This window comes from Candoia aspera, chromosome 8, assembly GCF_035149785.1.
Source record: "Candoia aspera isolate rCanAsp1 chromosome 8, rCanAsp1.hap2, whole genome shotgun sequence".
In the NCBI taxonomy this organism is placed as follows: Eukaryota; Metazoa; Chordata; class Lepidosauria; order Squamata; family Boidae; genus Candoia; species Candoia aspera.
The window spans coordinates 41,259,056-41,281,942 of NC_086160.1; the positions used below are offsets into that span (position 1 = coordinate 41,259,056).

At 36.1% G+C, this 22,887-nt stretch overlaps 1 protein-coding gene across 1 annotated transcript in view; it reads left to right on the plus strand.

The window, feature by feature from the left end:
* Positions 1-22,300, plus strand: part of CLGN (calmegin) — a 34,296-nt gene extending 11,996 nt beyond the window's left edge. The window contains exons 4-15 of the mRNA XM_063310355.1: positions 2,304-2,362; positions 5,582-5,723; positions 6,034-6,115; positions 8,046-8,238; positions 9,704-9,893; positions 10,525-10,638; positions 11,531-11,687; positions 13,499-13,714; positions 16,206-16,325; positions 16,523-16,649; positions 20,302-20,402; positions 21,438-22,300. Of these exons, the coding sequence (XP_063166425.1) occupies positions 2,304-2,362; positions 5,582-5,723; positions 6,034-6,115; positions 8,046-8,238; positions 9,704-9,893; positions 10,525-10,638; positions 11,531-11,687; positions 13,499-13,714; positions 16,206-16,325; positions 16,523-16,649; positions 20,302-20,402; positions 21,438-21,518 (1,582 nt within the window). The 3' untranslated portion in view covers positions 21,519-22,300. The remainder of the gene's footprint in view (positions 1-2,303; positions 2,363-5,581; positions 5,724-6,033; positions 6,116-8,045; positions 8,239-9,703; positions 9,894-10,524; positions 10,639-11,530; positions 11,688-13,498; positions 13,715-16,205; positions 16,326-16,522; positions 16,650-20,301; positions 20,403-21,437) is intronic.
* The last annotated feature ends 587 nt before the right edge of the window (positions 22,301-22,887 follow it).

The following is a 22,887-nucleotide window of genomic DNA, read 5'->3' on the forward strand; positions in this document are numbered from 1 at the left end:
AAAATCTAGAATTATAATTTTAGTCTATGCTAGGACCTGCATCACCTGTGAATGATCCTAGAGGTATTTTATGTTGATTATTTATAATTATATCTGAAAATTAGTAATTACTTGGGGAAGTTTAAAAATCAGCTGTGTCCTTCTTTTTTTACAGTATAAAATACCCAATTTGTTGTTGTTTATTCGTTTAGTCGCTTCCGACTCTTTGTGACTTCATGGACCAGCCCACGCCAGAGCTTCCTGTCAGTCATCAACACCCCCAGCTCCCCCAGGGACGAGTCCGTCACCTCTAGAATACCATCCATCCACCTTGCCCTTGGTCGGCCCCTCTTCCTTTTGCCCTCCACTCTCCCTAGCATCAGCATCTTCTCCAGGGTGTCCTGTCTTCTCATTATGTGGCCAAAGTATTTCAGTTTGGCCTTTAATATCATTCCCTCAAGTGAGCAGTCTGGCTTAATTTCCTGGAGTATGGACTGGTTTGATCTTCTTGCAGTCCAAGGCACTCTCAGAATTTTCCTCCAACACCACAGTTCCAAAGCATCGATCTTCCTTCTCTCAGCCTTCCTTATGGTCCAGCTCTCGCAGCCATATGTTACTACGGGAAACACCATTGCTTTAACTATGTGGACCTTTGTTGTCTGTGTGATGTCTCTGCTCTTAACTGTTTTATTGAGATTTGTCATTGCTCTTCTCCAAAGGATTAAGCGTCTTCTGATTTCCTGACTGCAGTCAGCATCTGCAGTAATCTTCCCACCTAGAAATACCAAGTCTTTCACTACTTCTACATTTTCTCCCTCTATTTGCCAGTTATCAATCAAGCTGGTTGCCATAATCTTGGTTTTTTTGAGGTTTAGCTGCAGGCCAGCTTTTGCACTTTCTTCTTTCACCTTCATCATAAGGCTCTTCGGTTCCTCTTTCCTTTCAGCCATCAAAGTGGTATCATCTGCATATCTGAGAGTGTTAATGTTTCTTCCAGCGATTTTAACTCCAGCCTTGGATTCCTCAAGCCCAGCATGTCGCATGATGTGTTCTGCGTACAAGTTGAATAGGTAGGGTGAGAGGATACAGCCCTGCCGTACTCCTTTCCCAGTCTTAAACCAGTCTGTTGTTCCATGGTCTGTTCTTACTCTTGCTACTTGGTCGTTATACAGATTCTTCAGGAGGCATACAAGATGACTTGGTATCCCCATACTGCTAAGAACTTGCCACAATTTGTTATGGTCCACACAGTCAAAGGCTTTAGAATAGTCAATAAAACAGAAATAGATGTTTTTCTGAAACTCCCTGGCTTTTTCCATTATCCAGCGGATATTGGCAATTTGGTCTCTAGTTCCTCTGCCTTTTCTAAACCCAGCTTGTACATCTGGCAATTCTTGCTCCATGAATTGCTGAAGTCTACCTTGCAGGATCTTGAGCATTACCCAATGCAAATACCCAAATTGCAGTTGGGAAAAGGGTAAAGAAATAAGTCATTGATTAGTTCTTAAGACTTCTACTTTTTTATAATTGACAGTTTAAATAGAAGCAGCTCAGGAATGGAAGGAATTAAAAAGTCTCTGGTCTTTTGCGAAGCTTGGAAAGTGAAACTTGTGACCTATATCTCCCTCTGCTGCAGCTAGTTGGAATGGCTGCTGGTAGATAAATTCTAGTTTTTATGACAGACAGTCCTCTACTTAAGAACAGATTATATTTCAAGAGGCTGCTCCTAAGTCCATTTTGCTCATAAATCCAGCCAAGTATAAAAACAACATGTGATGGTGCTGCCAAGCGTACATATGCGGTGCGCCATAAACTAACCCTTTCCCTCCTTCTCCCACCTTCCGGGACCTTCTAAGTTGGAGTTGCAGACAGGTTTGTTTGTATCAGCAAAAGTTCGTAACTTGATAGTAAGCAGAGGACTGTCTGTATTTTATCGTTAATGTGTATTGCTGTTTTTATTATTTTATACTTTGAAATAAAATAATTTTTAATAGTCTCTGAAAACACCAGTTATTGCATGGATCAGAGGTACGATTTTAGCTTAGTTCCCTTTAATAACTTGTTAAAGCCCATCTTTTGTATTAAGAAGCAAAAATAATTTTTACTCTTGCACCCCTCACCCATGTTGTAATCTGAATTGATATAAACTATTCTAGCACCTCAGAACTGGGTCATCTCAAATTTCCCAAATATAGGTCAAATCAAACTTTTATCTTAAATGAGTGACAAGTGAAAGTCTTAACTGCCTGAAACATTAAAATAATTAACCATTATTCTACTTCACAGGAATTTGTATGATCTGGTTGTGCTGTTTTTTTAAACAGGTGGATTTTATCTCAAACCAAAAAGGAGGATACAGATGAAAATATTGCTAAGTATGATGGTAAGACATAAACTTGGTGTTATTAATAAATTACTGCTTTGTGTAAATTTATTTGGATATTTTGTTTCAACTTCTATTATTCTCTTATATATTCTTTTTTATATTGTTAATAAAAATTCCATCCAAATGGGACCATGGCAGGTTGTACTTATAAAACTTCTCCTAGTTTTTCTCAGTCATTTTATCATACTAGTACGCTTTTGGGCACATAAGAGGAAAACTTAAGATTAAAAGCAAAAGCAGTTCCTTATGGCAGTGCCCTGAGAAACTGCTTAAAAGAAGACTTGGAAGAGTTAGAACTGGTGGCAGAACACTCAGTTCTTAAGTGTTATTAGAATCAAAAAGAGATATAAGGTAGTCCTTGAGTTACAAATGTAATTGGGACTGGGATTGCCATCTCTAAGTGATGTGGTTGTAAAGTGCAATGTCACATGACTGCATCGCTTAGTGATGGCAATCTAGGCAGTCCTGGTTGTCAGCATACCCCAAGACACATGGGTCATTAAGTGGGAAGCAGAGGGAGTCCCAGGTAAAGAGCATAGTGGTGCTGCAGGGAATGGTGGAGACCCTGGGAGGCCTAGTGCAGCCTGTGCATGAGTTGGGGGAGCGGGTGCTTGATGCAAGCTAAGAAAGGCCAGGAAATGAGGGTGTGAGGTGCATGTGATCACAGGGAAGCCATGGAAAGAAGGTGCAGGGTGTGTGCATGTTTGTGCGTGAACGCGGGAAGGCCAAGGAAAGAGGGTGTGGCGTGCACACGTGTGCGATCGCAGGGAGGCTGTGGAATGAGGGTGGGGTGCGTGTGTGTGATCTCAGGGAGACCATGGGGTGCATGCATATGTGCAAGTGCAGTGAGGCCAAGGAAAGAAGGTGGGAAGATGTGATCACAGAGAAACCAGGGAAAGAGGGAATGGTGCATGCGAGCAAAGTAAGGTGGGTAGTGGGGAGACTTATCTGAGCAACTTGCTACCTTCCTTGCGGGCTTCCCCGTTGACTTTGCTTGTGGGAAGCTGGCAGGGAAGGTTGCAAACGCTGATCATGTGACTGCAGGATGCTGCAACTGGTTGTATGTGTGAGCTGGTAGCTAGGCACCCAAATTTTGTTCATGTAACTGCAGGGGCACTGCAACAGCCAGAACTTCAAGTACCAATCATAAGTCCCTTCGTTTAGCACCGTCATAACTTTGAATGGTTGCTGGACGAATGGTCGTAACTCGAAGACTGCCTGTATAGAGAGAAAGAAAAGTGACCAAGTACACAACAACAAAAGTAAATAACAAAAGAAATGTTGACTGAAAGGAAAAATAAAAATAATTTTAAAAGTAAGGAGAAGAAAAAAAAGGCAAGCAGTCTTTTGAGGACGAGAATGGCAGTTAAACAGTCTGAGGCAGGAATAGAATGGCTTAAACAGAGTTTGTATGATTGCAACATTGAGAGGTGAGTGCAAGATATGGAGCACTGGAGTAATCTGCAGAGGCCCCTATCAGATGCCTGCTTGTTGTGGAAGGCCTGATATCCTGCTAGTATCTAGGGATCTTCTTGGGCATTGAACTACCAGTTGATCCCAGATACCAGAATTTTGGGTAGGTCTCAGCTGTTTTGGGAGCTTATGTTGCAGAAGCCTGAGCTCGCCAGCAGTGGAAATGAATAGGACCTCTGAGGAAGATACTGTGCATGTTTGGAGGTGGGGTCTGCAGCTGAAAATATAGAAATGGCTCCAGATTTGGGGCTCTCCAGCTAGGCTTTCTTGGCCAGACTTTCTATGTCATCTGGACTGTTCTGGAGGTTGGTTTGGAGGACCATGTTCTCCAGTAGCTTAGTCTCTTTACCGTCATCTGGACTGATAATACAGCTTGGGCAATGTGGTTGCTAGACTATCAGCATTGACCCCCTAGGAGCTGCTTTCTGCCAGGGAACTCTAAGATATTGCTGGTTTTGGACTTTGTGGGGAATCTGAGCTATTACCTGGCTGAAAACCAGGGCTGGGTTTCAGATCTCCTACTATTGTCAGGGCCTCCCTGTCCATTGTGACAGCAAGGCAGGGTCATACATGCTGTGTGGGTGGTACATCATAAAGAGCTGTTTAAGCCCATAAGCCTTTGTTGAAAGTCCTACGTTAGATAAGTTCTTCCTGAGAGGGGGGAAGGTGCCAGCTGCTAGGGTGAGAGATCATCATGGGAAAATGGTACTTGGTTGTGATGGGCAAAGGTAAGTATGGCAGAAGAGAGTGAGTGGGCTGTACTTAGGGAAAACAGATTTGATATCTTTGTATGATTTCCCCCCTTCCAGCTCTCTCCCCTGATACCAGGAGCCAGGGTTCCAGATCATTTAGAATCCAAGAGCTCCAATTGCTGCTATTTAATGCCCGGTCTGTCTGTAGTAACACCACACTCATCCATGATTTGATTATGGATGAGAGGGCAGATCTGGCCTCTATTATCAAAACCTGGGTGGGGGAGGAGGGCAAAAGTCCTCTGTCAGAAACCTACCCATCCAGATTTCAGGCTTGACATCAGGCACAGTCTGAGAGGGTGAGGGGTTCCTTTTGTCATCTGTGAGACTGTTAGCATCAAGAGGCGTTACTGGATGTAATTCCTTATTTGTACATCAGGGCCAGAAGGAGTAGTTAGGCGTACTGCTTGTGTACTGCTCCCCCTGCTGCACAGTGGCATTCCTGCCAGGACTGCTTGACCTGATTGCTAAGGTGGCAGTGAATTTTTCCTGACTGTAGTGCTGGGAGACTGGAACTTTCATTCTCTTGGTGGGGGGTCTGGAGCAGCCCTGGAGTTCATGGCTGCCATGACAACCATGGACTTGACCCAATTTACTTAGGGCCCAAGACATGTGGGAGATCACACACAAGATCTGCCTTTTGTCTTGGGGCAAATGCGACATAATTTGAACATAAGAGACATTGAGCTTTAGCCCTTGTCATGGACAGATCTCTGATCAGCCTTACTCCTCTGTGGATTCAGGAAAGCTTTGAAGAGTTACTTGTTCCATCTTACAGAGGAGGAAGGTGCTCTTTGTCTGGTTGTTGGGTTGCCAGCACATGGTATTTGTATTTGTTGGAGCTTTTTTTAATTTTTATGATTGATTGATTGATTGATAGATAGATAGATAGATAGATAGATAGATAGATAGATAGATAGAATTTTTCTGTCATAGTTGTGCTTGTAAAACTTCACTTTCTTTTTGCTTTTCTCTTGCTGTATTATCTCAGGAAGATGGGAAATAGAACCATTAAAAGAAAACATGGTACCTGGTGACAGAGGATTGGTACTGAAATCAGTAGCAAAACATCATGCAATATCAGCTATGTTAACAAAGCCATTTATTTTTGATAGTAAGCCACTGATTGTTCAGTAAGTATATCTTTACATGTGAAATAATAATAATTAATAATTTATATGCCACTCCACTCCTAGTGATTGTTTTTCAAAATGTACTGGATTTATTTTTGGTATACTGTAAAAAGAGTACAGAATTTATAACTTTAAATGTTCAAAACAAATTAAAAATGTTTTTAGTTCAATCACAGAGAGAAGGAGAGGCACCATCTGACATTTAAAAACTGCATGACACAGTACCTGAAGTAACTGGGAACTAGTAACTAAACAAACTTCTAATTAACATTTGTCTCCAAAAGAGTATTCATGTGTTTCTATTATGCAGATATGAAGTGAACTTTCAGGATGGCATTGATTGTGGTGGTGCATATGTTAAACTTCTATCCAAAGGTGATGACTTGAATCTGGTACGTAATAACTGTAAGAGAGGATTTGATTAGTCATGTTGTAATCTTTGGAAGGAGAACTTCCAAATTTTTCAGTATTTATATCAGTTTTTATTACTGAAGTTCATAAAGAAACAGGTACTACTTCCTATGATACTTAACTTACCAATATTAGACATACTTCAATCTTTATTTAGTAAATCCACATATGTTAGCCTGATATACGGTATATGTTTCATTAATTAGAATGTTTGCTGCTTGTGGATTTTTTTCCTTCATTCTTCAGTCATGTTCGTAGTAGTTTGTAAGGAAAAAACTAATACAAATATAGAAAACAAAACTAAATCTCAATCTGAAAAGATATAAAAAGATATAAATCAGGTTTGAAACTGTATGTAAAAAGATCCAGAATATAAAAAGTCTCTTTACCTGGCATTTTAAAAAATGACAGTAAAATGAAAAATTGTAATCTGACATATTATATCCCACCTGTCTCCCAAGAAGTTCAGTGTACATAATTGTTCTTGCCCACCCTCAATTTCATTATTGTAACAGTTCTGTATGGATAGTTAAGCTGAAATATTGTCGCTGGCTCAAGATCAGCCAGTGAGTTTCAAAGATGAGTTCTAATAATCTGATGCTAACCAAAATTTCTTCTCTTTGTGTTAATTTATTTCTGAATTTGAGTTAGGATTTGAAAATACTGGAACGTTAGTTTAAATCCACTACTATACTAATATTTAAATTAATTACAACTTATGTTGTTGATATTTTATATAATTATGCAGACAAGATAAGGAAAGAATGCAGAGCATGGCTTCTGAAATTCTTTCCAGTCCTTTACCAGCAGTGGCCATAAGAGAGAAATGTATTTTTTTCTGGGTAATAATGTAACCTGTTGCTTCTCTATGTTTATGTACTGTACTTGTGTTGCATCTCTGTATGTATGTGTGCATTAGGAAGCATGAAGTGAGTTGCATTTGTTCTGCTCTGGGTCACGGAACTGAGAAGAACGGGGTGTGGAATGAAGCATTCACCAACATTCCAAGTTGTTTATTTTTATTTATTGAAAAGGTTTATATAGCTGCCCATCTTAAGCAACTCTGGGCAGCTCACAACAACAATAAAACCAATTAACTATAAAACAATAATAAAACAATAAAACAAAACCCTGCGCCTTAATTGTTCCCTTGGGATGCCCCGTAGCAGGTTCCGGTTACCCTCATTCCATACTTCTATCAGTTGGTCAACTGCCCCTCTTGTAGGGAGGCAGTGGGGGAATTTTGTTTTCTGTAGCCCATTTTCTCTGACCTAGCCCATTTTCAGACTCAATCTTAGTTTTGCCAGTTTCTTCCCCCACTAGAAACTTGGTCTTGTTTTATTCACTTTTGAGTGAGTTATTGTGCTGACACAATGAGCCTTGGCCCCTCTTACATAGTTTCTTTCCAACTATTTTCTGGGTTGAAAAGAGTAAAAATAGGTCAAAAGAGTAAAAATAGGTCTGGGATATCAGCAATTGTTAGTGTCAAACTTTATTAATCTGATTCATTGGAAAGTTAGTTTTAAATCTTTAGAACCAGATCCAATCATAATATTCTAGTTGCTGCCAGGTACATTCAGCTGTCCTTCAACCACGTTTTTTTCTTGCAAGAGACCCATTGTTGGAAAGAGAAGATTAGCAGCAGGAAATTCCTATGCAAGTGCAAACATGGAAGGTCAAACAATTATCTTTTTAGTTCTCATCTGAAAATTGCTAATTCATCAATTATATATTGTTTTCTCCATTTTGTAATTCTGAACCACAACTAAACAAATACTACTAATTTCTGAAAACATTATTTTAAATGTCATTTAAAATAGGGAGATATCAGGCTCTAACTAGTACCAACTTTTTTGTTTCAAAATGTTTTTTTGTTACAAACAAAATATTACGTTCATTTTTATCCTACAGGAATACTTCTATGATAAAACATCATACACAATTATGTTTGGGCCAGATAAATGTGGAGAAGACTATAAACTACACTTTATCTTCAGACATAAACATCCTAAAACTGGAGATTATGAGGAAAAACACGCCAAGCGCCCTGATGTAGATCTGAAAAAAATTTACACTGACAGGAAGACCCATCTATATACTCTTGGTACTTTTTACATTTTTAAGTTTAGAAAAACAAGATAGAATGGAAATGCTTTTTAAAAGCAGAAGCATATATTTAAAAACACAAGCATATGTTCTGCATTTTAGAGGAATATGAATTTTCTTTTGGTCATTCTGGGAATATTTAATACTCAGTTTCTGTGGTAGTAACAATTTAATATTGCTGTCATGTAAACTTTTGAAGAATAGACAAAGACTTCAGAGAAACCATAAAAGAAGTAGAACTGTTTTGTTTTAACAATATGATTTGCCTTTTTATACTTCATGCTGTAGGAAAAATCTCACTATAACCATAGTAGCAGGTATGTATAAAGAAAAGCACTGATAACTCTAGAAAGGGAACGTTAGATGACTTCCTTGCATCAGTTCTGTAATGAAAATTAGAGGAATTCTTAAAACTTGAAGATAGCTTTTCTTACACTTACTGATGAAAGCAGTAGGGCTCACATTCTCATAGCAGAAGTCATAGGTATTGGAATTTTGCAAATGAAAGGATGTTACAGTTCAAAGTACCAAGAAGTCTACAATTTTGCTTAAATTTGCTTTGTAGAATAGGCTTTTATATGGGTTAAAATCTAAAGCATCACCCTTATCCAACCTGATGTCCTACAGATTTGTTGGATTATAATTCTCATAATTCTCAACTATGTTGGGCTTCAAGAGGATAAAGATCTTCAGGAAAATATTGGTTGTTCAGTTGCCAGTATTAATACTATTTTTTGTTCCCCTCAAGTTAAATGAAGTCATTCTGTACAGAATAATTAAGATGTATTTTAAAGTGAATTGAAGCTTACGTGCATTCTAATATTAACTATAAATCATTTTATTTTGAGGTAATTGATCATCTTTGCATTTTATTATACTTACCATCTGCAAAATGACAGTTCAATAGAAACTGAAAAACTTTTGAGAATAAATATATGAATTCCTTGTTTGCATTTTTAAATAAAGTGGAATCCTAAGAATTCTTCATACAGAATAAGGTGCACTGAACATAACATGTTATAATAGGGATAAAAATGCACTGCATGGGGTTCCGTGTTGTGCTTTTGAAGTATAATAAAATTGGAGGCAATTTCTTTTAAAAGAACAAAGATGATAGTCTTGATTTGAAAAATTACCAGATATTTTAAGAATACAGTTTTTCATAATCACATATGGCTTAAACTTGCAATTCAGATTAAATTTGTTTTAAGCAAATTCTTTTGGAAATACATTCCTATTATAATGAATCTTTCCAAATAAAATAGTCAGGCTACATGCTCAATAAAAAAATTTCACTGTTTGGAACTAGTATAATTTTCAGGCTGGCTGTATGGTACAAACAAATTGAAAACTACAGTATAAACTGAAACAATTTCTAGTGAATAAATATTTAGGAAAATAATTATGAAAAATTATTTTTATAATCTCTCCTTCATTTAATATATTAACTTACTATATTTTAGTGCTGAAACCTGATAATACTTTTGAAGTATTAATTGACCAAGCAGTTGTAAGCAAGGGAAGTCTCCTCGAAGACATGGTTCCACCTGTAAATCCACCAAAAGAAATAGAAGATCCTAATGATAAGAAGCCTGAAGACTGGGATGAGAGACCTAAAATACCTGATCCTGATGCTGTTAAGCCAGATGACTGGTAAAGAGAATATATGCCGCCCCCTTTTTTTTAGGCCTTTCCTCTGTGTCTCATTTACACATAAGTGGATTTTTAACCTGCCTGCCTGCCTGCCTATTGCAATTTTCTATATATCATGGTCATGAGCAGATGTGCCCACACATAGTGTTCTCTAGTGATCATCATTGCTAGTCAGCCAAGGCTTTCACTTAATGCTTTTTAGCAAAATAAAAAAGCATAGGTTTTTTTAGCACAGGTGACCAGTCTTAGATGTACTCATGTCACATTTGGGGTCATAATGCCACAAGCACAACCAAAGGCCATTTTTATTCCAAACGTGTGCACTATTCTATGCAAACTAGTATCTGCATTTTTTACTGAATGGGGTTAATCTTTAAAGTGTTCTTCCAGATGCAAAGATTTGTAGTTATAATATTGTTGTAACAGCGTTCTTCTGATTCAGAGTTACGCATGTAATAAAAGGACTTAAAATATTTAAGATACTGTCATGCAAATGTAGAAAATTATAAATGTCATTATTACAGAGACTTTTAAAACCATACCTTTTTCTTGGGGGAACAAATATACTCATTATAGTAATATAACTTGCTGTTATATGTATCTTGTGATAAAATTGGTTTGTAATTTTAAGGAATGAAGACGAGCCTCCAAAAATAGAAGATCCTGATGCTGTTAAACCTGAAGGTTGGCTTGATGATGAACCTGAATACATTCCGGATCCCAATGCAGAAAAACCAGAAGATTGGTGAGTATGTCTGTCATTCTGGAAATTATTACCAGGCTCTGACTTCTGTAACAGATTGGATTGAAGATATTCTTTTATTTATGACTCTGTAAGCTGTTTCATTATGGTTATCTTTTGCTTTATTGAGTGACTTCAGTTGCTTTATATTTAAATATGTGAAAGCTGTCTGATTACTAAGTGGGAAGGTTGGACAGGAACTGAAAACTTAATCTCTTAAGGTGTGAAAATATATCAAACAATAGTCTTCAGAATTGTGTGTTAGAGAACTTTAAGAGTTTAAGAGTTTATTTATTTGAAATGTTCTTGAGCTATCTTTATGGGCAGAAACAGTACTCTAGAAAAGCTAGAATATTCCTCCAAAACCATAATTTCACTTGGAAGCTCAAGCAGGATTCTAAAACCAACTCAGGAAAGTTTGGATAAATAAATGGGGATTTAAAACTTTCTTAAAACTGATAATATGACTGTATGCTAATTAGGAATTATTTTAATTGGTCTATCAAAGATTGGACCTTAAACATATATCTGTAGCATTTGATCTGATGATTCAAAGGTCATATGTAATTGCAAAGTTTAATAAATGCAGTGTGGGTTTCATTGAAGTAAAAATCCTTGATAGGACAAAAATATCTCCATTCTCTCTTTCAGTATGTAGCAGTAATAAATTATGTCCCACTGAGTGAAAGCACTGAAACTTGCTAGCAGGATGCACGAGTCTGATTGCAAGATGTCAGCCCAGAGGAAAATGACATGTTTTATGTGTCGTCATTGCATTTTGAGTTACGTTTTCAGCTATCAAAACAGATAGGAAGAGGGCATATTTTCTGCTTTATAGCTTCATATTTTCTTTTAAAAAGTGTTTCTTCAATGGACATGTTTATCTTTTTTACAGGGATGAAGAAATGGATGGGGAGTGGGAAGCTCCACAGATTCCTAATCCAAAATGTGAAACTGCACCTGGTTGTGGAGTATGGGTACGCCCCATGATGAACAATCCAAACTATAAAGGAAAATGGAAGTCACCAATGATAGAGAATCCTAACTATCAGGTAATAGCAACAATTGTTATATATTGTGTTGATTATCATATACTTTGTTGGGAATTATAGTGGACTGCTTTAGCTGATTTGTTACTATCATGCTGTATCTCACTTCATATTCTTCATTGCATGGTGGGAAAACCAGAAGTTAGAATGGCTGAGTTCAATTATAGGTATGCTGCTTAGATTAGATTCTGTTTGTGAATTGACGTCAGCTTGATACAAATGAAACTTGCAACAAATTGTATTCCTGTACCAACTTCTAATTAGCCATGCCCTCTTTTAAGGTACTTTATTCCATGCTTTCACAACCACCATAAGTCCCTGCCAATTCAATAATCATCATTCTTATCTCACTAAACATAGTTTATCTTATTTGGATTGCTTCAGATCTCTCATTGCCACTCATGCAGTTATTCCAAGAATTTTTATTCTTATGAAATTTTCCCCAAACCTGTTGATATCTTCCTTTTGTGTGTATATGCTCCATATCAACTATATAAAAAATATAAGGAATAGCAGTTGGAAAATTGAATTAAATGTTGGTATATGTAATCAAAAATATAAATGGAAGATAAAAGGTACACTTTGTTATCTCTTTCAAAACACAGGAAAATATCTGAAGGTTAGTGATTTTAGATCATTACTCTGGTTGGATCCACAGTAAAGTTTTGTATTTACTAATAAATTTTTTGTATACATTTTGTTATGTATTTATTTATTTAATGGATTTGTATGGTCTCCCAATACAAACCATGTAACTGAGGACGGTGTACAACAAAAACAAACAATAAATAGAAGAAAACATACAGTGTTAAAAAACAACATGGTAATCAAATGTGATAATTAAACAACCAAATGGAGACTTCACTCAATTAGACCCAAATGTCTGGGAAAAAAGCCAGGTCTTAATGGCTTTTCTAAAGGCAAGCAGAGTCAGGCCTGTTGTTTAATGGAATCTGTGTAGATATCTACACAGAGTTATTTGAAAGAAAGTCTAATAGAGCACAACAGGTCTTACTATTCTAGAGAATTGGCACAGTAGCATCTGTAGCACCTGTATCTGATACCATTGGGTCAAAAATCAAAATCTACGAATACCCAATTATTATAAAATCTGGTTTATTTGATTTTATTTTTGGCATTTGCAACATAATGGGAAATGGCATCCACTACTTTAAAGGATCCTGAACCATGATGTATCAATTACACTATTAATCCAGATGAAATCTAAAAATTAGAAATCTTTAACACAAGCAGATATCTATGTTAGTAGGGTATTTCTTCTTGCCATTAAACTAATTGACAGTGGCCTTGTTTGGATGATCAAACCTCAACTTATTTTTTGATTCTATCTTAATTCCTTTATTCTTTCTTTTGCTGTGCAAGAAATCAAAAGAGAAAAATTCTAATAAGTCACTGTTTTCCATTTCATCCAGTTTAGAAACTTGTGCTGTGTTTAATAATACTGCCTGGTTTACTCATGCCATAAAAAAAGGAATCAAAGGACTGAATACATAGGCAAAAAGCTTGTTCATATTGTGCCACAAATACAATTTTGTGACAAGTTAATATTTCAATTAGGTTGATGGGCTAAGCCACTCCTTTCCAATCCATAAAATACTAGAGACTGAATCCATCAATGGGAACTAGAGGCTGGAGGATGTAAAAATGCTTTGTTTTACCTATATCTATAGAGAAAAGCTAGCTAAAATAATGTGAAGCTTCGTATTTTGAACAGTTGCCAACCTTCTGTCTGCCATATTAGCGTATTAAATATTTATCATCTTTCATGTGGATTCTATTATTTTCTCTTGCAGGGTATATGGAGCCCTCAGAAAATTCCTAATCCTGATTATTTTGAAGATGCTCATCCTTTTCAGATGACTACTGTTGATGCTATTGGTTTAGAACTTTGGTCTATGACATCTGATATTTATTTTGATAACTTCATAATATGTTCAGACAAGGAAGTTGCTGATCGATGGGCAGCAGATGGCTGGGGCTTTAAAAAATTGATCGCAAGTGCCAATGAAGTAAGCATTTATTATATTTTTGCCTCAAATACATACAGTTGTTGCAAAAAAATCTGTTTTCAAATGCATGACATTTCAAAACTCCAATGACATTTAATATGATGTTCATTATGTTATTTATTATGGTAATTGTCCTCAATGTTTTGTATACATTTGCTGATAATGATTTCCTAATTAAATTATATTATACTGATTGTCCCTACATGAGAAATATTTAGAAACACACTGAGTTTGATTATACCAGCCTTAGAACCCTGCCTATATGTTTTGTTTACTTTTACACAGTTAAGACACTTAAAATGCCATTTGATTTCTGCAACATAGTAAACAAATTTACTGAGATTTGGGCAACTTCCTTTCTTCACAGTCATGTCTTTTGTCTAGCTTTGATTTATACATATGCCACAATATCAATAATTATCACTTGAAGGTAAGACCCATTTGAGAAGTCCAGTTGCACCATGCTATTTATGTTTCTTATTCCTGCTGTCTTTATTCAGCAGTACAAACCTAGTGGAACAACTAACGTTGGAGATTTAGAGTGTTATATACTTTTGAAGAAAAAAAGTTGATGGGCTAGTTAAATCATTTCAGGAGTTAATAATGAACATTTCTTGAATAAGTTTCTAATGCTAAAAACTTAGATTTCAATGTGGTGAATGGCTTTTGTTTCCCTTGTCCTTCAGTCTCTTATTTATTTCTATACTCTGTTTCTTTGCTGCTCATTCCTGAAGTCTCTGAACAGTTAACAATCAGAAACTTTAAAAAAAAAAAACTAAACTAAGAAAACCACTGGATAAAAAATAAAAAACTCAATTTCCTCATGAGGGTTAAAACAGAATACAAAGTTAATGTCTGTCAATGCATCATAACGTTCAAAGCATGCCTTCTTCCTCGGCTAGATGGAAAAACCGGGTTTTCATTTCCTGAAACCCATGAGTGAAGAAGTAGATCTTTGTAGGGAGAGAGCTCCAAAGCATTTGGGCAGTGATTGAAAATGCCCATTTCCTAAGTCCCATCAGATGGCATTCACAGATAGATAGGACCTGGAGGGAGCTGAGCCTGTTCAATCTGATTGGATGGGCAAATGAATATAGGAGAAGGTGGTCACTCAGATAACCAGTCCAGAACCATATAAGGTCTTGGAGGTGACAACCAGCATTTTGGATTGCACCCAGAAGTCACTCGCAACTAGTGCAGTCCCAAAGTTGTGGAGTCACCCAAACATAATGGGAAACATCCATCACTGCCTCAGCTGTTGTATTTTGTATCAACTATAGCTTACAAATGCTTTCCAAGGGCAGCCCCAATGTAGAATGTGTTACTATAATCTGAATGGGAAGTAACTAGGACATGAGTGATTGTGAGCATGGCTTCCCAGTCAAGGAATAGCTACAATTGGTGTACAAGGTATAACTATGCAAAAGCCCTTTAGATACAGCTGCCACTCCTGAGTCCACAAGGACCCAGGTTATGGTTGTGAGCAGGGGAATCCAACTCTGTTCAGAGCCAAAGATGGTACTATTCTGTCTGGAATCATTTGGCCACAGATCCAATGTCACTCTGTTTTGGTTTGAGTGTGTTCCTCTGCATCGACTTTGACAGCCTCCAACCACTGGGTCAGCACTTCTACTACATCACTTGTTTGGTGTGGGGCTGATACATATATAACTGGGTATCAGTTGTACATATAGAACTGACTCCATGCTAAGTGGATGACTTCTTCCAGAAATTTCAGAAGAGATGTTAACAATAGGCAGGCCCTTCCTTTCAGTGCTATTTTTTGTAGCTTCGTTTTTAGCATACTTCTGAGAAGAATGATAAAATTTGGTCAAAGAATGTAGAAAAAAATGTAGTAGAGAGGTATTCTTAGTATAGAAAACACAACTTATTGTATTATCAATTGTCATGATGATAAAATCTGTTTGAGAATAAAATTTCATTTTTAAATACTAGTTACCTCAGCCACTAACGCTCTCACTTCATGAAGGAAATCACTATATCCTTTCCCCAGATATGTGATCCACCAATTTTTCTTATTGATTTGAGATATAACATGATTAAGATAGTGGCTTCTTTATGTTCAGAGGTTTCTTTCATATTAAAACTCTTGCTTGTAATTGGTATTGTCATGAGTACTGATGGTGAGCTGGAAGGGGCCTCTATCCAGGGGGGAAAACGCATGCGTAGTACTGAGGAATTAAGCAGCCATTCAAAGAGACACAGATCAGACCCGCCTTAACTTTTGGGGTTTATCTGTCTGGGTTTTTCCCACGCTTCTTCAGTTTGTTAGGATTTTCTGTCTTATGTAGCAGCAATAAACACTAGAGACCTACCCCTCGTCTCAGCGTGATTTCTGACTGTTAGGACAGGTATAGAATATAGTGCGTGGATTGATCAACATTTTTGAGAAAAATCATAATGTATTGAAGAAAAATACTTTCCATGAAGCATAAGCTCTGTAAATATCTGCACTCCTTTGCTCTTTTAGCCTGGTATGTTTAGTCAGTTGGTGACTGCTGCAGAAGAACGCCCATGGCTTTGGATTATTTATATCTTGACTTTAGCGCTACCTATAGGATTGGGCGTATTGTTCTGCTGGCCATCCAAGGTATGCTATCCTTATTTTGTATTATAAAAAATCGATAATTTACTTGATCTGTTCTTTGTTCAAATGTCTTATGTTTAGAAATGTATTGTAGTGGGAGGAAGAAGGAAATTGGCAAGCATGGCACATTCAACTTTGTTTTGTAATGCTTTGAAAAAATTAAGTCCGCATATCAGGCATAATTAATCCTTCTATTTTAGAAAATGGATGACGATGTAGACTACAAAAAAACTGATTTAGCTAAGCCAATTACAAAAGGAGAACTAGAACAAGAGATGCCAGAAAATGATGAATTTAAAAAGCTACATGAAAATATTGGTGAAGGAGGTAAGAGATTTTGATAATTTTTTTTTGAAGCTATGATAATCCAGTCTTCTACAACACACAAGTTTATGTCATATTCAAAACACATCCAATTTCTTTCTCATGTACATTGCTAAAAAGCACCTAATTGGGAAAAGGTATTGTGTTTTTAAGTTCAGCTGCTGCATTTTTTCCTATGCAAGTGTGATCTGTGAAGCTAGGAATGCATAAAGGTCAGCCATGCACATAAACTGGAATTTCTTTGAAGCTTCTACTGCAACCTTGTGTTCTGTTAATTTGCTTTGCACTTGCCTCTCTATTTCTTTATAGATTCTTGGGAGTGCTTCTCTAAAAATAAAAGACTCCCTTATGCTCAGCTGCTGACAACTGCACGGACACATCCATTTACTTTTCTCAGCAACAATATGAAAGTAGTTTGGCATTTTATTCTTCCAGGACACTGTTTCAACTTCCCAGTCAACTTACAGACCTGGGATTTATTGACTGGCTCCCATCTAAAAGTTAACCAGATCTGATCTTGCTTTTCTTTTTTCGGGACCAATAAAGATTATGTAGGTGCTGCTACCTGCTGCGGCATTCCAACTTTAGCAGTGAATAATTGGAGAACAGGCAGTGGTTTTGCAAAACAAGTTATAATGAGGAAACTTCCAGCACTTATTTTTTTGGAACAGTGAATACCTGACCCAGGACAGTGAGAGAAATGCTTATCAATATATTACACTAGAATGTTGTACCTAAAAAATGATTCATAGATGTAAAGAGCATAACAAAGCAAACGGCTTCTAAAGATGATAAGGATTTCAGATGTGCAGTCTGAATTTAGTGGTTGGGCTTGAATGTAGTTGGGCTTGAGTATAATTAACTCTTTTTACATTGAAGTAAAAGGAGAAATCTTTACCTTTTTGAATGTTGATTTAATACAAAACTACTTTGGTTTTTTTGCCAAAATTTCTTCCTAGCAGTCAACTTTTATCTCTTTTTTCTTCAATAATAAGCTACTCTTTCTATTCAATATGATGAAAAAATATTAAGATTTGAGTATAAATAGTATTTTCACTTTTTATTGTTAGAAAGACTTAGTGCTAGAATATGCTCTAGAAAAGTATTAGATATGGCTAGCTACAGTTTAAAACAAACTCTAGACTTTGCTAACTAAAACTTAGCTACATACACTTAGCTTAAGTTTTGTTTATATTTACAGGGCAATTCCTTGAGACTCCAAAGTCAGGTCTTGCCTTTATTCAGCTAGCCCCTGGAAGGCAAAGCAGATTTACTCAACAGAGTTTTCTACAAGGCTGAGAATAGGTCCAAGGAGTAAAATTCCAGCTATCCAGTTAGTGCCTTGTATGACCTTATTAGGAATTGCTGAGGTAATTCCTACAGTACTCATTCATGTTGATTTTAGTCTGGGCATGCCAGGCATCAGTGGAGAGGGGAATCTATATCCATCACAAATGTTATAGTGAAACATAGCTTAAAATATAATACTTTAAGTTACAAAAACATCAAGGTGATTCTTACATTTAAACAAAAAAGATGGAAGCCTATTATCTCTATTTGTAATTCCATAAATGTAAAGAAGCAGAAATACTGGTTCTTGTTGCATTAAAAGAGCTATTTTGCTTAATTTCTCTTATTTTTATTTACTGTTTATCTTTTTTCATCTATCCATAGAGATAAATCAAAAGAGAACAGAAGGATTATTCAGCTGGCAATAGAAAGAAAAGAACTGGGATCAGAACAGAAATTTCTGTTTGGATTGGAAATTTCATAACCTATTCTTTTGAAATGTGTGCCCAATTTAAGATGGCTAACAATAATTCATATAAATAGAATACATTCTAAACAATAATAAAAATGGCAACAGCTAAAAACATTGTATTAGAGGAAGCTAATACCTTCCCAAATAAAGTTTTACCATATGCTATCCAAACAACTTAGAGCAGAGATTTCTGTAACTTAGGGGTAGCTCTTTTTCTTATTCCTAATATTTGGGCCTTCTGTTTAGCTGGCAGAAAGAGGAAGGTCTTACTATTAATCAAGCTTGAAGAACACTATATTTCCAGTAGCTTCTATATTTCATATTAGACATGAATCCCATAACACTGCTTTCTGAAACTAATGCTTGAAGTACCAGAATGACATTAAGATGCTCCAAAAGAAGACACAGAAATGCCTTTCTAGGTAAACTAAGACGTGAGTTTGACATACACAGTATGGTATGCCTCTTATCTTCCGCACCTCATTTCTACTTACCAAAGGAAAAAAAACTCTAGATAAACTAGATCAGATTTAGAAAGGGTACCAAATATTGCTCAAATATGAATGGGCTACTATGTTTTATACTTGCTAGTTTTTTCTGCATTTCCTGTAAGATAATATGCATACTTTTACTAAAACTAACTAAAGAAAGGACTTGGGTCCAAATAATGATCAAAATCCGTGATTTATTTTTCTAATTCCCTTCTTGCTGCAGCCCCCTCTCTCATAATATCCGAGGATTGGGAGATCTTCTCACAATATCAATTATGAGAAGGGGGAGGTCCCTCCAGAAAGGGCAGTTGCTGAACATTGGTGGCAAGGCCCATCTTTTGGAGGTACCTTTATACTTTCATAGATTACTATGACCACATATCAAAGAAATAATGCTGTGAAAGAGGATCTAAATTTAATACTAAACACAATTTTGTCTTCTTACAAACTCTTTGCAGTGCTACACATAGCATAGTGGCTGCATTGGTCATAATAGTAACCAGGAAATGGTAATCAGTTGGCCACTTCTTGAAAGATTCCAAATTTTTAATTTGTTCATTCTGACTTCATGCATTACTGTATGCTTGCTATAGAAAATAGTAGGCTATATATATATCAGTTAAGACTGCTTCCTTTTACTGCATCATATTGGTTAGAAACTTTTGTTATTTACCATAAAGAGAATAGTTGATTAGTAAAAGTAGTAATAAATTCTAGTATGAGGAACAATTAAAATTAATTAAAATAACTTCAGTCCACAACATTCATGAACATATATTTTTTTCCCTTGAATTACAGCCACAACTGCAAGTTAGCCAAAAGAGAGAGAGAGAGAGAGAGAGAAATCTTTAAACTTTAATTTCTGTTATTTGTTCATTCAAAATATTGCCCAGTTAGGGGTAGGGTTAGGGTTAATCTGCAAATATATTTATTATTGTAAGTATTTTATTTGGATTACAGTGATTGAGAGAAAACTAGTTATAAAATTAATTTGGCTAATATGGATCTGTGATTGAATAACTGTGATTTGTTAGTTGACAGACTTTATTACTATTTACATTGAGGACTCATCTTTTTAGTGCATGTGCCTTCAAGTCAGTGTTGTCTCCTGGCAAATGCCTGGACACGTCCTTGCAATTTTCTTGGCAAGATTTTGGAAGTGGTTTGTCATTGCTTCCTTCCTAGGCTGAGAGAGTGACTGGCCCAAGGTCACCCAGCTGGCTTTGTACCTAAGGTGGAACTAGAACTCACGGTCTCCTGATTTCTAGCCTGGTGCCTTGACCACTACATCAAACTGGCTCTGAGGATTCATCATAGAGTTATTTATTTATCAGCCAATCTATGTGTCTTTGCTATATTTTTTACCTTTAGCCTGCTAAAGTTAATAATTACTGTCTCTTAGATTATGAAGGTGGTGAAGATGACGATTATGAAGAAGAAAATGACATTGCTGAAAGAAGTCCAGAAGAGGAAGGTAATAAATCTCACTCAGAAGAGGATGAGGTGAGGCTTTCTAGAATTACAGAAATGTAAAATGTTTTAGTCCTGCCAATTTTCTCTAAGACACCAATAAATATAGTGGAAAGTGGAAATGTGCTAAATCTTGAGAAGCATCCCTGCTACTTCCATGCTGAAATTGGGATATTGTGATGGTTGCCTATTCTAAAACACTATCAGACTCATGAGCAGGAATTCAAAGTTATCTGATTTATTAAAGAATAGTATGCAGGATCACAGAGAAAGCTGAGAATGATAAAAGCGCGCCAAATGCAAACTAAAAACCCTCAGTGCAAATGAGATCCCTCCCCCCATAGAATCTTCTCAAGCTCACAATCCCAGGTGCTCCTAACAGTTTCTGATGGTCTGTGGGAAAAGTCCTTGAACAGAGAACATAACCCAAACACATTCCATTGTAATGAACACAGATACAGAGCTTGGTTACAAGGTTTCACAGCAGCTCCCTCCCGAACAGAAACGCGCGTCAGCGCCGTGTCATGTGAAACGTTACGATGTATACTGTACATTGAAACAGTGAACATGACAGATAGGCCATTTATATTTAACCATCCTAAATTGTTTGTCTCAGAATCTGTATAACTACCATGTTCTAGTAATTTTACAATCACCATTTAAATTAGCAATTGGATTAGGGTGATGGTTTGGATCGATGTGATTTCTGCTTTCAAAGAATCCTGTGTGTGGCAGACACACAAGAAAGCAGATACTTTAAGTCAATATGGAAAGAGTCACATTCTGTCCAGGTAGAATATGTTGGGTTTTGTAAGTATCCTATACTTCAGTTTCTTCCCTTCTTTCTGTAAGTTTAGAGGTACAAGTTATAATGCTTAAAAGAATTATAAGCAAGCCATATTTGTAAATGCAAAGAAATTCTTGATTTTCTTAATGTTCTAAGAAATAAAAACATTAATATTAAAAAGAAATATTTTCAAGAGTAAACTTAATATTTAGTTGCAATCTAGATGGATAATGATGAACTGTAACTTATTTTTAAAACTCTCATGCATTTCTATCCCCCAGATGAGAGAAGCAGATGAAAGCACTGGGTCTATTGATGGACCTGCAAAATCAGTACGTAAACGAAGAGTACGAAAAGACTAACACACTTCCAGCTAGTATTACTTGTTTCTAGTTACAGAATCCAGTTATACTATTTTGACACTGGCACAGGCATGCCGATTGAGTCTTAAACACTGTACTCGGTTTAGATTTTAAGTCCTATTTTCCAGACCCTCTTAATCTTGTCAGGTTTTTCATTTTATTTTTGAAGAAACATTCCTACTTATAAAGTTACCTGGTTCTTTACCTCATAGAATATAAGAAAAATGGTGATATGCCTGATTTATGATAAATATTCTTTGAAGTTATTTAGGTAATAAATTTTGTTTGGAAATAACTTTAGCTTCAAAATATCCTTTTTAAAGCTTACATTAATGGTTTTTTTTCCCTAGCTCTAACAGAAAGATGTTGTTTTTAAATTTTAGATTAAAATATATAAAACAGTTAAACTCAAAGATGCTTTGATAGAATCCCTTTAACAATTTCAGCTGAATACAATAAATGTGTTTGGCTATTATATTTTTTAAAATTGTAATATTTACTTATGTTTTGTTTGTCATGTGTATGTTTGATGTTTGTTATAGTTGCTGCTGTTTTTGTTTTACAGAGCACTGCATTGACATTAATTTTAAACAATAAAACAGCATGCTTTACATTTAAATGGAAAAACATTAACTGTATTTACGTAAATGGTGTACAGGAGATTTTTCATGCTTTTATAGTTTTTTGTTTCAAGCCAGATTGGCATAATCCATGTACAATTTACTTCCTAAGTGTATATTGACTCCTAAATAAAAATCTTTAATATAACCTTTATGTTTAAATTGAAACTTATTAATGTGTATATTATTGAATCACATTTTTAAAAATAAACTACTTGTAATAATATTAACATTTAATTTTCTGCTATATATTCAGTAGAATTCTCAAGATTTAGTGTGTACTGTACTGCAAAATGAAAAATTGCTAGAATAGCATTAGAGCTTCCAGAAATTATTGATTGCACTTTTTCTGCAGAAGTTTCACTTCTGGGTTATCTTCAGCAAATGAATAGAACAAGGATCTCTTATCTTTGGGGGCCCACTAGAACATTTTTATTAAAAAACTTGTTTCAGGGTTCTTTATTGTGGAGTAGGATTATTTTGTATCTGGAGACTTAAATCAACTGAAGGAGCGAGCCATGGTCATGTGATCACAATTTTCAACGTTCCCTGCTTTGCTTCCCACAAGCAAAGTCAATGGGGAAGCCATCTGGAAGTTGGAAGTCATGATCATGTGAGGTCCTCGCATAACAGCCCATGTGATCCCCAGCAACCAGGATTGCTAAGCGACATAGTCACGTGATATTGTGCTTTACAACCACATCACTTAGCAACAGAAATTCCAGTCCCAATTGCCATCATAACCTGAG